The following is a 17,771-nucleotide window of genomic DNA, read 5'->3' on the forward strand; positions in this document are numbered from 1 at the left end:
CTTGGGCAGCCCCCGTGGCTCAGTGGTTTAGCACCGCCTTCAGCCCAGAGCATAATCCTGGAGTCCCAGGATCGAGTCCCACGTCCGGCTCCCTGCATGGAGCCTGCTTCTCCCTCTGCCTCTGTCTCTGCCTCTCTCTCTCTCTCTGTGTCTCTCATGAATAAATAAATAAAATCTTGAAAAAAAGAACTTGATGCTCTGAATAGGCTATCTATTGAAGAAATTAAGCCAATAATTAATAACCTTCCAAAACAGAAAGCACTAAGCCTAAAAGGCTTTACTGGTGAGTTTTACTAAACATTTAAGGAAGAAATTATACTAACTCTCTACAGTCTCTCTCAGAAAGTAGAAGCAGAGAAAATACCTCCTGACTCATTCTATGAAGCCAGCGTTACCTTAATATCAAAACTAGATAAAGGGCATTACAAGAAAACTGCAGACCAATATCTCTCATGAACATAGATGTAAAAATTCCTGACAAAATACTAGTAAATCCAATGAAAAAAGTATAAAAAGAATTATGTGCCACAACCATGTGGGCTTTATCTCAGTTAGGCAAGCCTGGTGGTTCAATATTAGAAAAATCTATTAATATAGCCTATCACATCAATAGTCTAAAAAAGAAAAATCACATGATCATATCATTAAATGCAGAAAAAGCATTTGACAGAATCCCAAACCCATTCATGATAAAAAGGTCTCAGTAAACTAGGAATAGTTTACTCAGTAAACTAGGAACCTGCAGCTAACATCATACTTAATGATGAGAAACTTGAGGCTTTCTTGCCAAGATCAAGTGTAGGTCAGTGATGTGTCTTCTTTCACCAGTCTTTTTCAACATCATACTGGAAATTCTTGCTAATGCAATGAGACAAGAAAAGGAAATAAAAGGTGTACAGTTAGGAAGGAAGACCTAAAACTGTTTTTTGTTTACAGATGACATCATTTATATAGAATATCTAAAATAATTGACAGAAAAACTAACGGCAGAATTAATACGTGATTATAGAAAGGTTGCAGGATACAAGGTTAAAATATAACCTTTGCTTTCCTGTTTACTAACAATGAACGAATAGAATTTGAAATTTAGAGCACAATATTGGGAGTGCCTGACTGGCTTAGTCAGTAGAGCATGTGACTCTTGATTTCAAGGTTGTGAGTTCAAGCCCCATGTTGGGTGTGGAACCTACTTAAAAAATAAACAACAATATCATTTACATTAGTACTCCCAAAAAGAAACAACATTTATTAGTATAAATCTAATAAAGTGTGTGCATAATCTATATGAGGAAAACCACAAAACTCTGATGGGCAAAATCAAAGAAGAACTAAATAAATGGGGAGATATTCCGTATTTGTGGATATGAAGACTCAATATTGTAAAGATGTCAGTTCTTTCCAACTTGATATATAGACTCACGGCAATCCCAGTCAGAATCCCAGCAAAGTTAGTTTATGGATATTGACACACTGATTCTGACATTTACACGGAGAAGCGAAAGTCACAGAATAGCCAGCACAGTATTAAAGGAGAGGAATAACTCTCCTTGGTTCAACTTCATGGATACTTTGGGGATATTGATAAAAGAATAGACAAATAGATCAAAGGAACAGAAAAGAGAGCCCAGAAATAGACCCATGTAAATATAGTCACCTGATCTTGACAAAGGAACAAAGGCAGTACAATGGAGTAAAGATAGTCTCTTTAAGATATGGTACTGGAACAACTGGACATCCACATAAAAAATAATTTAGATACAGATCTTACACTCGTCACAAAAACCTACTCAAAGTGAATTGGAGACCTAAAAGTAAAATGCAAAGCCATGAAACTTCTAGAAGATAACTTAGGAGAAACTCTAGATTACCTTGGGTGTTGTAATGCCTTTTTAGATGCAACACCAATAAACAGATAAAACATCCATAAAAGAAATAATTGATAAGAAGAACTGCATTAGGGGATCCCTGGGTGGCACAGCGGTTTGTTTATTTATTTATTTATTTATTTATTTATTTATTTATTTATTTATTTATTTATTTTTGGCACAGCGGTTTAGCGCCTGCCTTTGGCCCAGGGCGCGATCCTGGAGACCCGGGATCGAATCCCACGTTGGGCTCCCGGTGCATGGAGCCTGCTTCTCCCTCTGCCTATGTCTCTGCCTCTCTCTCTCTCTCACTGTATGCCTATCATAAATAAATAAAATTTTTTAAAAATTAATATTAAAAAAAAGAACTGCATTAAAATTAAAAACTTCTGCTCTGTGAAAGACAATATCAGGAACATTAAAAGAAAGCCCCAGACTGGGAGAAGATATCTCCAACAGATGTATCTGATGAAGGACTGTTGTCCAAAATATACAAAGAACTCTTAAAAACCTACTAATAAGAAAACAACTTCATTAGAAAGTGGGCTAAAGACTTTAACAGACATTTCACCAAAGATCTACAGATGGCAGATAAACACAGGAAAAGATGTTCCACAGCATATGTTATCAGAGAAATACAAATTTAAAAGCAAGATACCACTACACATCTATCTTCTATTTATTAATTAAAGATTTTATTTTTTAATGAGAGCAAGGGTGGGAGGGAAGGGGAGAGGCAGAAGGAGAAGGATAAACGGACTCCCCCCTGAGCAGGGAGCCCGACATGGGGCTTGATCCCAGGACCCCGAGATCATGACCTAAGCCAAAGGCAGACACTTCACTGAGCCACCCAGGTGCCCCAGCACACATCTAATTAGATGGCCAGAATCTGGAGCACTGACAACACCAAGTGCTCATGAGGTTAGAGCAACAGGAACTCTCATACAGTGCCGGGGGAATGCAAAATGGCATGACCACTTTGGAAGACATTCTGGTAGTTTCTCACAAAACTAAACTGACTTGATCATACAGCCTAGCCATTTCTGTTTGGTATTTGCCCAAAACAGTTGAAAAACTTAAATCTACACAAAACCCTGCAGAAAGATGTTAATAGCAGCTTCATTCATAACTGCCAAAACTTAGAAGCCACCAAGATGTCCTTTAGTGGGTGAATGGATAAACTAATACATTCAGACAATGGAATATTACTCAGCACTGAAAAGAAATGAACTATTAAGCCATAGAAGATGTGGAGGAACCTTAAGTGCATTGGCTAAGTGGAAAAAACCAGTATGAAAAGGCACGATACTTGGATGATTACAACTATAGGACAGTCTGGAAAAAAGCACAACTGTGGAGACAGTAAAAAGATAAGTGGTTGCCAGGGGTGGGGAGGAGATGATGAGGTGGAACGAGGATTTTCAGTGCAGTGAAAATACTCCACATGATGTTCTAATGATGGATACATGTCATTATACATTTGTCCACATCCATAGAATGTACAGTACTGAGTGAAGCCTAAGGTAAAATACAGATTTGGGATGATTATGACGTGTCCATGTGGGTTCATCCTTGGTAAAAAATGTACCGTCCTAGTGAGTGATGATGATGATGATGATGATGATGATGGGGAGGGCTATACATGTATGAAAGTAAAGGATATGAGGAAAATCTCTGTACTTTTTAGTTTTGATGTAAACCTAAAACCGCTCTGAAAAAAAAGTCTTAAAAATGTATTTAGTTTGGAGGATGTAAATAATACATTTTTCCTATGTAAATACCAGATTACTTCTGGTCAAGATTTTGTTCTAAAACCCTTAGGAAGCAGCAGCCCTGGGATAGTACATTCTCCAGAGGAAACCTCTGGCCTGGGATGTTGCTGTTACTTGCATTGAAGGGGCGAAGGCAGTAGTTATCTGAAGCTGGGGGCCAAGGCTCCCGGTATTCTCCCCCTCCAGCATCCATCCCTAATCTTCTGGACCCAAGGCCTTGTCTGCCTCAGGGGTGCTTCACACTCTGCTGGTGGGGTGAGTACCCCTGCTGTGTACTTCTCTCAACCCCCTGTGCTTTCTCCTCTCCTCTCAAACCCAAAGTTGTTTTCCTTGGAACTTAAGAAACAACTTCTTCCTTGATTTTTCAGAGCTAATTATTTGAAATCTAGAATTAGACATAATTAATAGTGAAATATTCCAAAAAGAAGCTTTGAGGAAATCAGTGTTATTTATGAAAAACCGTGTAGGTCAGTTAAGAGAATACTTAGGTAGCCCTCCTAACACAGGGCTCATAAAAGACATGGTTTCAGCAGTAGAACCTCTGGCCGTGGACTGTGTTCAGAGGGTCTGATGGTTGGATACAGGAAGGTGGTTGGGATGAGCAATTTGACTCTGGCAGACTCTCTCAAATAACATTCGGTCTGGAAACCTGCTTTCTGCCAAAACCGATGTGTGGAGCCTCCACACCTGGTAAGAATTTCCTCATTGCTCTAGAACTACAGCAGGGGCATTGTGAATGCTCATGTATCCCCTTCCACCAGCAATAACGGCCACACATTATGGTGCCCTTGACCGTAGGCCAGGTGCCCTGCAGAACTGCATGTCTGTCTCTCACTGAATCTTGACAATCACTGTTCTCTAGGCAGGGTCCTCAGCAAAGTGAGAAAACTTGCCTAAAGACACATAGGTTTTCAGGGGAGAAAAGTCAGTTTAAACCCCCCATCTGGGGGATCCCTGGGTGGCCCAGCAGTTTAGCGCCTGCCTTTGGCCCAGGGCATGATCCTGGAGTCCCAGGATTGAATCCCATGTCGGGCTCCCTACATGGAGCCTGCTTCTCCCTCTGCCTGTGTCTCTGCTTCTCTCTCTCTCTCTCTCTCTCTCTCATAAATAAATAAATAAAATCTTTAAAAAAAAATAAAAAATACCCCCCCCCCAATATATCCAGTCTCAGGTAGCATGTTGTGGAAACTGGGTGATTCTGGATAATTTATCATATCGTGTGGGTTGTGATTCTCAGTGTAGTCCCTTTGGATATCATTGAGGTTCATGAGCTAACCCAGTAAGGCCTGGGCTGGCATTTGGAGTCAGGATGCTTAGCAGTGGGCAGTGGGCGGGCAGGCAGCTGTACACCCTCCTGAACAAGGCTCACTGCTGTCTAAGTGTGCAGAGTGTGATATAAACATGATCAACATATATACATAGGCCTAGAATAGACTCCTCCCAGAGAGAAGCAGGATGCTCATTTGTTAATTTATAGTTAGGAAACTTTTTTTTTTTTCAGTATCCGGATCATCTATACCTGCTGGATTCAGTTTTTCCTGGAAGGAGCTGAATAAATAGCACTGCGTTCTCCACCTCTGGCTCCCCTTCCCTGGCAGCCTGTAGACCCTCCTCATTCTGCCGGGATGATACATAGTGATCAGTTGCCTCTTTTTTGAGGGGTTGGAGAGAGGTAGGTTCTAGTTATCTTATACCTCAGATTTCCCCAGTTGAGATTTGAGGATTCTTAAATTTCAGTGGCACATTTAAAGAGAAGCTTAGGGTTAGGTTACCCTGCAATTGGCTATTCTCATTTTTTATGGATTGATTTTCTAGTTTCACCTTTAGAAGCAATCTTTCAGAGTTTCAGGAAAATCTTTATTTGTCCCTCGTACCAAATACATAAATATGATATTTAAGAACTAGATCCTGTTTTTTTACACATGATATTTCAAGGTGTCATGAAGTTAATGGTTCTTATTAGAGATTACCTTAGTGCTCTGAAAAAAATAGCTCTTCGGAAAAATAAAGTTTTAAGCATGCCTTAAAGTGTGTATGTGTGTGTAAAGTTGTAGTTTCATAGCAAAAGCTTCTTGGAAAATCTTTTTTTGTAGATACTTGAGAATTTATTAGGCATTTTGCTCGCAGTCAGGCTTTAAACTCTAGATAGTGCTTTTAATCCAGACCATTTTTTGCTCTACACTATGGGTTTGAGGGAAAAAAGGACCTGAGCAGTTTTACCCAAGTATGTGACTTGATTTTGGCATTCAGTTGGGGAAACATATAAAAGTCTCCTTGTAAATATTTGCTGTTTAAATTGACCAAAGGGACAATTAGGAACAGGTAAGGAGAGAAAAAAGAAACACGGACGGTGGGGATGGATGTGGAGCATTTGGCCTGCTCTTGGAGAGCATTTGGGAGCTTTGCCTCAAGGTATATCTTGGTGCCATCTTGTGGGTGGATCTGGAAAGGACCAAGGAGACCCACACCAACTTCTACCAGGATGCCTTGCAGCACCCCAAATTTCCATACAACACCTAAATAAAAACCTCAAGTCAGATATCAGAACTCTGGTCTAGGAACCAGTAGATTAGATAATGTCCCATCTATCAAGAAGTCCTGATCACTGAGCCCCCAAATACCCTAAAGCTATCTGCTCATCTCCTGGGCCACAGGGCCATCCTCTCTCACTTGAACTGCTATGGAAACTTCCTCGCTGGTCTCCTTTGCCTCTGCTGTCACCATCCCACTGTCCATTCTTCACCAGGGATCTATTTAAAAAATAAAAATTAGATTCTATCACCTTCTTATATAAAACTCTTTGGTGACTTTTGATGAAATTTAGGATAAAACCCAGGTTTCTTGTCTGGGCTTAGAAGGCTCTGCATCGTAAGGCCGCTACCCAGCCATGACCTCATCTCCTGTCCTCATTCCCTTCCTTTCCTTGAATGCTCCCCATTCCCACCCTGAGACCCATGCATTCCTGTTCCCTCTGCCTGGGGCTCCTTCTTTTCCTTGTGTGACTGGCTTGGCTGCTTCTCATTCAGATCTCATCTTCTACATTGCTGCTTCAGAGAGGCCTTCCTGGATTCTGATTTAAAATAGGGGTGCCTGGCTGGCTCAGTTGGTGAAGCGTCTGCCTTCATCTCAGATCATGATCTCAGGGTCCTGGGATGGAGTCCCGCATCTGGATCCCTGCTCAGTGGAGAGTGTGCTTTTCCCTCTACCCCTCCCCCCTGCTCATGCGCACTTTCTCTCAAATAAGTAAATCTATAAAAAACAAAATAGCACCCCAGCTAGTTTCTATCACCTTCCCCCAGTAGGTAGAGGTACTGTCTTATTTTTTATTGGATATCTAATGCCTAGGAAACCAGTTAGCTCACTGTGGGTGTGCAACAAAGATTTGTCAAGTGAGTGAATGCTGCTTCCTAGGTTCTTGGTCTTATTTCCATTAGATATAGGTTAAGGTCAGGTGATTTTAGGCCAATCCCAGTGAAGCATAAAAAGACCACAGGAATTCAGTCCCCCTGAATTGGGTCTTAGTCTCATCATTGTCCTTTACCAGCTGTTTAACCACAATGCTCTGAGCTTCAGTTTCTTCATCAATAAAATGGAGTTAATGAGTTTACCTTACTCATAGAGGAAGGACTAAACTGGATTTAAGTATGATTTATGACTAAACTCTGGAAGCAGAGTTTTTAGCACGTAATAGGCAACTCCTTTCTCTGTTAAAACTGCATCATGTTGTCATTGTGTACATTTTCCCCTCCTGCAACTCAAGGGCAGGGTTAGGTACATCTTTGCACTTCCAGCACCTTGCTCAGTGCTTGGCTTAAAGCATAGTAGTAAGTGATACACAGATGTCTGGACTAATTTTGACTCTTCCCACCCAGGAACTAGTGTCTCCTGACTGTCTAAGCTGTGTCCCTTTGACCAAGTTACCACTCTGCCCAGAGAGAAAGACAAGGCCACTGGATGTACAGGGAAAGTCTGGAGGGTTAGCAAGGCTCAGGACAAAATCTGATTTTTGACTTTGCTAGAGCTCCTAGGTTTGTATACAATTAATTTAAGTTGATCCCAGTGTATCTTTGTTTCTAATAAAGGGGATGTAGGAAAAAAAAAAAAAACACATGATTCTTTTGTGGTTCCTAGTGCTTAGGCTTTCGTAAGAGTCCTTCCTTCCTTTATGTTCCTTTATGAAATGAATATATAAAAACATTCTAAAACTGGAAGTGCTGTATCACATATACATGCATATGTAGAAACTAGCATGAGTGTGATTTCCGGATAAACGAGTGATTAGAAAAGATTAGCTGTTGAGTAATACTGATTCAAAAATACTTCTTAAATGCCTCCCACGTGCCAGGGACTGTTTCGGATTTTGGAAATACAGCAATGAATAAGGCAGATAAATCCCTGTCTTCGTAGAACTTACATTCTAGTGAGAGAGACAGATGATAAAGATGATAAATAGTAAAATACAGAGTTTTGCAAATGATGACTGAGAGCTGCAGAGGGAAAAAAACAAAGCAGGCAAGGGATAGAGTTGGTTTGGGGGAACAGAAATTGTAGGCAGGTTAGTATTATGTATCTCTTTTCTTTCCCACCCCTATCCACAAACAAGATTCATAACTAGTTTCACCTTCTAGTGTCACTTCTCTAAGTGTTAGGTCCGTTAGGCAACAAAAGAGATCTGATATGTGTTTTGTCAGTTTTGATAATAATTTAAATTTCATGCTTCTGTCAGCCATATTTATAAATATTACTTTATTAAAATACAAAGAGTTTATAATTTCTTTTACAGTTTAATAAATACATATCTAAAAGTCCAGAAAACTAAACAGCTTGTATGATTACCATTATCCACAGTGTTGTTTCTGTATTGTCTAAAGTATCCATTGCTTTTAAACTTAAAGATTAAATCAAAGCTGTGATATTACAATTAACCTGAAGATGACTTCTCTTTTAAATGTTAATGTGCTCAGCAAATTATTAAGAGGGCTGTGACCTTGAAGCATTCGATCAGTTTGATTCTGATTTTCATACATGAAGAAAAGAAGAATGTAAGAATTCTATAGTTCTGATCCCCTTTTCCAGAGCAGTTGGGAAGTTGTTTACTCTTTGAGGGCCCCTGCTGACGTCCGCACACTGAGTAATGTCATCAGATTTCCTGGTGGTGGTTATTTTGGGGGGGCAGTGGTAAGTAGTTGTCCGGCTCTGCTGGGACACTGCTCGACAGAGGTCCTGAGAGCCGGATATACCCCGTAGACAGGATGTAAGGTTAAAATGCAGTCTAGTTAAGTAAATAAAGTTAAGTGTTGGGTGGTAAAATAGAATTGCTGAAACATTAATGTTTTAAAATGATGATATTGAAATTATACTGAGGCAAAATTAACTTTTAAAAAAATCTATATCTGCTTTTATTTCTTAAAATTAATGCAGTGGTAAGTTGTTTTTGTAAGTTGAGATCATAAAGTTATACTGTCCTTTGTGAAAGTTATTTCACCCACTTTTGGTGTGGACCCAATGCTGAGAGTTGTTTTCCTGGGAGGGATGAGGCTTTGCCCTGATCCATTCATACTTTTATCTTGTTTCTCAGCTTGTGATCAATGCTATATATACATACATGCACACATGTGTATATATATGTGTGCGTGTATGTATGTATGTATTTTTAAATATGGTAGTCATTAACATTTTAAAATTTTATTATTACCTTTATTTTTTTCCTCTTGTTTTCCTTAAGTTTGTACTTTTGACTTTCTCAAACTTAGTGACTTTAAAGCTTGATAAGTTCCCTTAATTCTTGTTTGTGACAAAAGGATTTAAGTCTATAAATCTTGTCTCTGAGTAAAATTTGGCAGTGTCCCATAAGTTTCATTACATGATATTCTTCTCATTTTTATTATTTTCAAGGTAATCTGTAGGTATAATTTCCATTTCCCTCTCTGACCCAGCAATTACAAGTTAATATTTAAAAATTTTTCATGGCAGTGGTGTTTGTTGATTTTTGCTTAAACTCATGTTTTAAATTTCTGTTTTGCTGGCATTATGTTGAAGAATAAAAATGGTACCGTTTTTACTTCCAGGAATGTGTTTTTTCTGTGTGACCTAGTGTATCATATGCTTGTATATAATTCATAAATATTTCTTTTTCTCCTTTGAGATTTTTTAATCTACTTGGCCCTCAGAGCCAGTTTCATAGGTATCCTGTCAGAAGCTCCCACTCCCCACTCACATAAGGGACTCAAGCAAGTACTTAGGCTGCTTTATCTTGGGCAGTAGCAGCAGGCTTCCTGTTCATGAGTCCGCCATGCTATAGAAAATCAGCGAGGTGACTTTCCTTCTTTTTCTTTTTCCTGTCATTTTCTTCCTTTTTTCTTTTTCCTGAGTAGCTCCACTGCATTCTCCAAGCAGTACATCTGTATCATTCCTTGTACGTACTTTCATTCATTCCTTTAAACTTAGTGAAAACCGACAGAAAACTCATCATTGAGATTGGTCTCTCTCAGTGTCTGAGTGCACTGCAGGCACATGACTGTGCAATAGACCAAACCTCTCTTTGAAGACTCTCCTGGCCCCCTTGGATTATCTCTCAGAGTTGCTGGCTTTGACATCAGCTGCACCCCTCGCTGTGAGGCTGGCCTGCTGTTACCCAGCATGGGGGGGGATAAGGCTGGGATGTGGGGGGGTCTTTTCTCCTCAGCCTCCCACTGTCAGAGTCCTCCTCAGTCTTAGGTCTTGGAATAGTGACGGCCTTCCTTCTTCTTCTGTTTGTTACAAAGCATATGAGAAACCAAGCTGGTGTCTCATAGTTGGTAGACATCAGCTTCTTGCAGTGAGAAATAGACATGGGCTTTCCCTATCACTCAGCAAGCCTTGTTCCATGTGTTTACTGTGGGACAGATCCCTGCCTGAGGGTAGACATGGGAAGTGGGCAGTCAGGTCAGAAATATTTTATGGGAAGGCTTATAGATCTAGGTCTTCCGCTGCAGATTTGCCATGGAATCATACCACCACCCAGAGGCCTGTGGAGCCCTTCAGTACATAGTGTTTCTGGAAAAGTTACAGAAATGTGTCTCCTCCTCTGGGTAGCAACTCATTGCCAGCGTCCATCACTCAGGGCTGTATTTCAGCCCCAATATTCTTCCTTCCTTGGGCTCGCTTATGCAGTGCACAGACTGCCCGAACCTTCCAGTGGCCCTGGGTTTGCAGTGAAATAAATCCCAGCTTCTACTTGCTGACTCTGTGGCTGTAAACAAGGTACTTGGAACCTCAGTTTTCCACCTGTAAGCCTCGCTGTGTTGCTGTGAAAATTGAGCAAGATAACATGTTCAGCAGTTGGCATGATGCCCAGTCTATGCTGAGCCCCTCCCCTCCATTGGTGCTATTGGGATTTAGTTATGACATGGTATTTATCTGTGTCATTTAGTGCTAAGTTCTCAGATAAGCAATTATCGATAAACACTGTGCTTCTCTGTAAAATGAAAGTGTTAACTACTTTTCAACGGGATTTATTTGGCTCTGATGTTGCATGATTCTGACTGCTGGATTTCATTATGTATATGCCATTCTCGATGTAAGATTTCGTTGGCCATCAGGAGAAAGGAACTAATGTTCATTCAGTGTCTGATTGGGGGGTCCTTTATACTGTAAACTCATTTGATCTTTGTAACAAAGGGGAAATTAAGGCTGAGGAAGGTTCAGTAATTCACTTAAAGTTAAACACATCTAGGAAAAGAAGAGCCAGGATCAGACTCATTTTATTTCTCCCTCTCTGCTCTGCACCTTTCCTGAGGGTTATAAAGAGATCCCTGGGATTCTGTGTAATAACTATTTATGTGATTTTTCCTCTGGAGTAAAAATCTCACTTTCTTCTGTGGCAATGATTGGAGAGAGAAATTTTAAAGTCAGCTCATCTTTTAAAAACATTTTTTTAAGGCAAATCTTTTTCTTACAGGTAGCAGTAACTGATGTGCAGTTTGGCCCCATGAGATTTCATCCAGATCAACTCCAGGTAATAATAAACCATGCTGTAATCTTTACATATTGATTTTCTTTAAAGAGAGGGAGGGAGTGGGCCTAACAGTGAAAACAGTTTTCTATTTTAGATAATAGTATTGGATTGACGTTAAATTTCCTGCAGCTGATAATAGTTCTTTAGTTATACAAGAGAATGTACTTTTTTTGGATACACATATTGAGGTATTTAGAGATGAAGAGATGTGTGCAACCTACTTTGAAAGTTTCAGCAATAAAGAAAAGAATGTGCATAATTGTGGGATGGAGAGAGCAAAGGGGGCAAAATGTTAACAACTGATGAAACTAGAAGGGTCTGCTAATGTTCATTGCACTCACAGCTTTTATATAGGTTTGAAATTTTCCAGTATAAAAAAGCAAAAGCATGATCTTTTCTGTGTTGCTAAATCAGCTCTACCTGAGAATACCTAAATGATCAAATCCAAAATATTAGACAATCAGTTGAAATTGAGTTCCAAAGTTATTTGATGTTTCTTGCATACAAACCATGTTTACTGTTACATTTTAAAAACACGTGCAAAGGTCTGGCAGGAATGTGCTCTCTTAGTTCTTTGCGTTTGTGGTAGTTGTGCACTTGCATAAACTTAGAGGAGCTAAGCCTTGGGGGACAGGGTTGCTGCCAGCTTTGCAGTCTCTCACAGGCTGGCCGCCTCCACCTTACCACCATTGCCCTCATGAGTCTGTCTGGGTCCAATGGGACAAAACAGTGTACTTCTGAACCAGTCCTGGCTGGAGACGGGGGAGGCAAGCAGGTGCAGACCTCACCTGATCCAGGCCAGGCAGGGCAAGCCGTCATTGTCCTGGGTAGAGGCACAGGTGCCACCTCTTGGGCCTGGTGCTGTGCCTGAGTCACTTAACTGATGGTTTTCATTATTTTGTCATTTGCTATCGGTCAGAACTTTATTAATTGATTTTATTGAAATGCAGTTGACCTACAATATTATATTGGTTTCAGGGGTACAGCAGAGTCATTCAGCATTTATATACATTAGGAAGTGACCATCACTATAACTCTAGCTACCATGTGTCATCATATAATGTTATTTATATAATGTTAACTATATTCCCTGTGTCATATATTATATCCCCGGGTCGTATATATTTTATGACTGGAAGTTTACCTTATCTATCTATTAGAGAGAGAGAGAGAGAGAAAATCTTAAGCAGGCTTCAGACCCATTGCTGGGCGTGGAACCCAACATAGAACTCGATCCCATAAGCCTGAGACCATGACCTGAGCCAAAGTCAAGAGTCAGATGCTTAACTGACTGAGCCACCCAGGCAGGCGCCCCTAGAAATTTACCTTTTAATCCTTTTCCCCTAAGACAAGTATCATATGATTTCTCTTATGTGTGGAATCTAAAAAACAAACCATCACCACCAACAAAAAGCAGAAGCAGACTTATAGAGAACAATCTGGTGGTTTCCAGAAGGAAAGGAGGTTGAAGTGCTATATTTTGGTCTACTTGAAATGTCTTATCATCAAAGTAACTTTTTTAAGTTGGAGGAATTATATAAAATCTTGAGTCAAAACATTTAAATACATTATTTAAAGTTTTGAGTTTTTGGGGTGCCTGGGTGGCTCAGTTAGTTAAGAGAATGCCTTCAGCTCAAGTCATGATCTTGGGGTCCTGAGATTGAACCCTGCATCAGGCTCTCTGCCTAGCAGGGAGGCTGCTTCTCCCTTTTCCTCCCCCTTTGCCCCCCCACTTGTACTTGCTCAATCTCAAATAAATAAAAAAAATTTTAAAAATAAAGTTTTCAATTATTCTAAAAGTTTGACTAAAATAATTATAGTTTTTGCTATCTAAGGACTTATCTAGTTTATTACTATTAACCAAAATAAGTATTGTGTATTGTAATTAAAATACTTTCAAGATAAAATGCTTAATCAGGCTTTTGTTGAGTTCTGCCTAATGGGCTTATTAGCAAAATTAAAAGTATATGACCCATGCACTTGAACTTCCAGACCAGAGATGTAAAATAGTACTAATTTGGGGGAGCTGAGTGATAATGTCCCTGAGTTACATGTAGGAGGATTTCTATCAACAGATTGTTATATTCACATCTACGTACTTGCCTTGAAAACACTGGGGAGTTTTCTGTGGCATGTTAAGAAACGACCATTATAACAATAGCTTTTTTTTTTTTTAAAAGTCTTTGCGCTTTTTTGATTCAGGTACTTTTAGTGTTTACCAAAGAAGATAACCAGTGTAATGGATTCTGCAGGGCATGCGAAAAAGCAGGGTTTAAGTGCACAGTTACCAAGGAGGCTCAGGCTGTCCTTGCCTGTTTCCTGGACAAACATCACGACATTGTCATCATTGACCACAGAAACCCCCGGCAGCTGGACGCAGAGGCGCTGTGCAGGTGAGCTTGGAGCTTGGGCCTAAGCAGTCCCCTGGTGTGTGTGACAGAACAGCCCAAGTTAAATTCACTGTCTCCTGAGTTGCCTTCCATGCACATAAAAGAAGTAAGACAGTAGGACATCATTATTTCTGGGACTGATCTTCCTGCTTTTGTTTTACTTTGCTTAAAACAGTGAAAAAATATGAATAAAAACCATGAAGGGGTTAAGATGAAACCCAGTCTTTAATTAACCACAACAGCCACCTGCATATTACAACAGGAGCTAATAAAATTTTCCAGATGTTTTTAAAGTTGTAAAAAATGGAAAATTGTCTTCTAATGTTAGGCAGATGTGCCCTGTTTATAGTACTTGCAGAATATCAAAGCATGTGAGCTGGGTTGCTGAAGAGGAGGTTTTAGAGAAGCATAGATTGCCATGTGTGCATGTCTTCTACAAAGTTCCCACCCCCAACGTCCCCACCCCCAACGTCCCCACCCCCAACGTCCAGCCTCTGTTGCCTAGAGGGCTGCGGGATGGGGGTGTTCCCAGGGGAAAGCTCTGAGCTGCAGAAATTCTCTTTCTTACTGAACCCAACTTATCCCCTTCCTCAGATTTCCAGCATTTGAGGGCAGGAATGGCCTTTTCTGGATGGAGCATATCCTCACTGCTCTCAGTGTGATTTCATATTCCAGCCCCATCAGGGCTGCTTCCTCCAAGTGCTCTCTTCCAGGCAGTAGCCCTTGAAAGCATGGCTCCAGAAACAAAACTCTCACACCAGGTTTGGATGGCCCAGTGTCCAAACTCACCAGGTTTGGAAGAGTAAGGAGAATAGCCGTCTTCCCTATGTTGTCAGAACAGATGCTGACAAATGCAGCCCCCAAGCACGTTCCTTTCCCAAGGGCTGTGTCACGGCCCTGGCCAAGAATCTCAAGTTTTTTCTTGCTAGCTGTGTTCTGCAACATCATCTCCATCTTGTTGGCTAAGGGTGTGTGTGTGTGTGTGTGTGTGTTGGGGGGGGGGTGAGGGTAGGAAGTCCTTGCATCATGGTTCATGAGTTTTCTAGAAGGAAGAGTATGCCCTGATTTAGTTTCCTAGGTCACTTTCATCTCGATTCTGGCCCTATCTGGTTTATATCCCTTAAGATCATCCCTTTAAGGGAACCTGCCCACTCTGAAGTATTCCTTCAAGGAATCATTCCTGGCTGTCCCTCCTGAACTTGTTTGTGTGCTCTGTCCCTCTGCTGACTTAGACAGTTCATGAGACCTTAGCCCTGGCACAGCTCTCTCCTTTCCTTCCTCTTCCTTTTGGGATACCTAATCAGTATCACCTGTGAAGGGTTTTTCGTCAGTTGCTGACTTATCTAAATGAGTAGCATTCATCTGTATCTCTCTGCTGGGGACATTTGGAACTCCTTACACTCCTTATCAAATGCCTTGCTGAAGGCCAAATATTGTGTCTGTGATATTTCCAAATCCACCAGTTGAGAAACCCTACTTTACAAGTCATACCAATTCTGGGCACTGTCTTTTGTACAAGAGCTACACAGGTAAATAAGACATGGTTCTTGCCTCTGAAGGACTAATGTTCTGGTTGACAGGGCAAGTGAGTGATTTCAGTACAGGCTCCTAAGTGCCCACAGGGATATATATTCAAAGGGCTGCAGGTGCCTGTGTCAGGAGGAGCTTACAGAGGATATTTGGGTTGAATAGAAGTTTTGAAAGAAAGAAAGGTGGAAAAAACATTCCAGGTGGAGGCAACAGCATGTGTAGGAACAGGTGGGTGTACAGGGCTTCTCTGGTTGGTGTTGATGGCCTTTGGGGCAGGCAGGCATGGGATGTGGCTCTAAGGCTGGAGGAACAGACAGGAGCCCATCATGAGGGCTGCAGTTGCTGAGCCAAAGGCTTGAACTTCACCTTGTAGGCAGTTAAACACTGACATGGTCTGTGTAGGTGGAAGATCACTGGCTCCCAGCTGGAGAACAGCATAGAAGGGCAGAGTAGCTGAAGCAAGTCCATCAGTTGTGAGGCTATTGGAGGCCATCTTGTACCTGTTACAGCGCTGCCTCCCAGCTTCCTGTCAAGAAAGCCATGAAGGTAACAGTCAAAAGCTGACCACAGCAGTTAAGAAGCCAAAGATAATCCGACAGTTATGTTAGGAGCTGGGAGAAGAGAAGAGGCCCAGAATTCCCACTGTCTCTCTGTACTCTGGGGCCTAATGAGGAAGCTTGATCCTGAAATGTCCTCTGCAGTTCAGTCTCTGAAGCTGAAGTGCCATATGAACCTAAAGGAAGGAGCTGGGAAGAGACCCCACTGTCGTTTTGACCCTGGGACGCTGGAATTGTGCTGGCCAGAGAAACAGATGGCCCTGCCTTAGCTGAGCACCAGCATTTCTGTGAGTGGCCAGAGCCGGCCAGCAGCACCCCATTCCCTGTGACCTTTTCATTCTTTACTTTCTGTGTCCCCTGGGATATCCAAGACCTGGAGCATAGGGAGGTAGACAGAGACCTGGGTTTCTTTCCCTCATTGTAAGGAGGGGCAAAAGCCTAAGGAGTGTGAGAACAGTCCTTCACATGTTGCAATTTCAGAACAGCAACTGCATCGGTTCTCAGGTTTAGAGAGTGGGAGAGAGCCAGGCAGGAGTGTAGTCTGTGCAGCTAACCTCTGCCTGCCTGCTGGCAGCAGTCTCTGAGCGGGAACTTGCATCTGCTGGCTTGATCTATAGGCCCAGACCTCAGAGGAGGAGGGCCACTCATGCCAAGGGCCTAGCAAAGGTGTGCGAGGGAGGTTCCTGTGACCCTCTGCTGCAGGTTCCCAATGGGCTTGATCTCACTTCTCTTCAAGGATGAATGAACAGGATAAAGAAAGGATCCGAGCGCCTGCCTTTGGCCCAGGGCTAAATCGAGTCCCGGGATCAAGTCCCACATCAGGCTCCCTGCATGGAGCCTGCTTCTCCCTCTGCATGTGTCTCTGCCTCTCAATCTCTCTCTCTCTCTCTGTCTCTCATGAATAAATAAATAAAATCTTTAAAAAAAAAAAAAAGATAAAGAAAAGAAAGGATCCTGTAAAAATCTGCCAGATGATGGAGGGGAAAGAATAGCCTTAAAGACTAAGAAAATTATTCACCCCAAGAAACCGAAGAACCTTTTAGAAGACCTATGCCTAGTATACTCAGAAGAAATGAACTCTTCCTTTGTGTGCACTAGGAGCAGGGCTCTGTAGTGGAAGGGAAGACTTGATAAAGCCCTGTATGGGAACCCAGAGTGTACCAGCAGAATTAGATCTAGAATGAATGCAGGAGCAGGACTCAACTTGGGGTACTGGACACCTGCTACCATCTCTGGTCCTTGGCTTCTTTTTACCATTGTAAATTCCATTCTTTTTGATCTGAAATTCCTTCCACATGGCAGAGGGTACAGTTCCAAAGTACAAGTAACGGAGTTGTACTTTTGTCAAATTTAACTCATCGAAGTGCTTTGCTGTGCTCTTGCGATCAGCCTCCATCACCTGACCTTTTTTCTAGGGTTGTGTTGAGACCATCATCAGATTTATTTGTAGTTGCCAGTGTGTCTGGAGAATGGTAGTTGCCCCCAATACTCATTTGTACTCTTTCCTAATAACAGAATTTCTAGTGTTTAGCTGGGCATATGGCCACCTAGAAAATGCATGCATTCCCTAGCTTTTCTTGCAGCTGGCCAGTGGGAATGTCCTGTGCATCTTCTGGCAAGTATCCTTGAAGGGAGAGTGTGTGCTCTTCTTCCTGCTGTAT

The 17,771-nt window shown here is 41.5% G+C and overlaps 1 protein-coding gene across 4 annotated transcripts in view; it reads left to right on the forward strand.

Moving 5' to 3' along the window:
* Positions 1 to 17,771, forward strand: part of PDE8A (phosphodiesterase 8A) — a 156,529-nt gene that overhangs the window by 61,892 nt on the left and 76,866 nt on the right. For 3 of the 4 annotated variants that reach the window (XM_038532922.1, XM_038532923.1, XM_038532924.1), the window contains exons 2-3: positions 11,577 to 11,633; positions 13,836 to 14,026. In XM_038532922.1, coding sequence (XP_038388850.1) covers positions 11,577 to 11,633; positions 13,836 to 14,026 — 248 coding nt within the window. Of the gene's footprint in view, positions 1 to 5,141; positions 5,310 to 11,576; positions 11,634 to 13,835; positions 14,027 to 17,771 lie in introns of those variants that run through there. The other variant, XM_038532925.1, reaches the window with a different exon arrangement.

This window comes from Canis lupus, chromosome 3 (assembly GCF_011100685.1).
Source record: "Canis lupus familiaris isolate Mischka breed German Shepherd chromosome 3, alternate assembly UU_Cfam_GSD_1.0, whole genome shotgun sequence".
Lineage (NCBI taxonomy): Eukaryota > Metazoa > Chordata > Mammalia > Carnivora > Canidae > Canis > Canis lupus.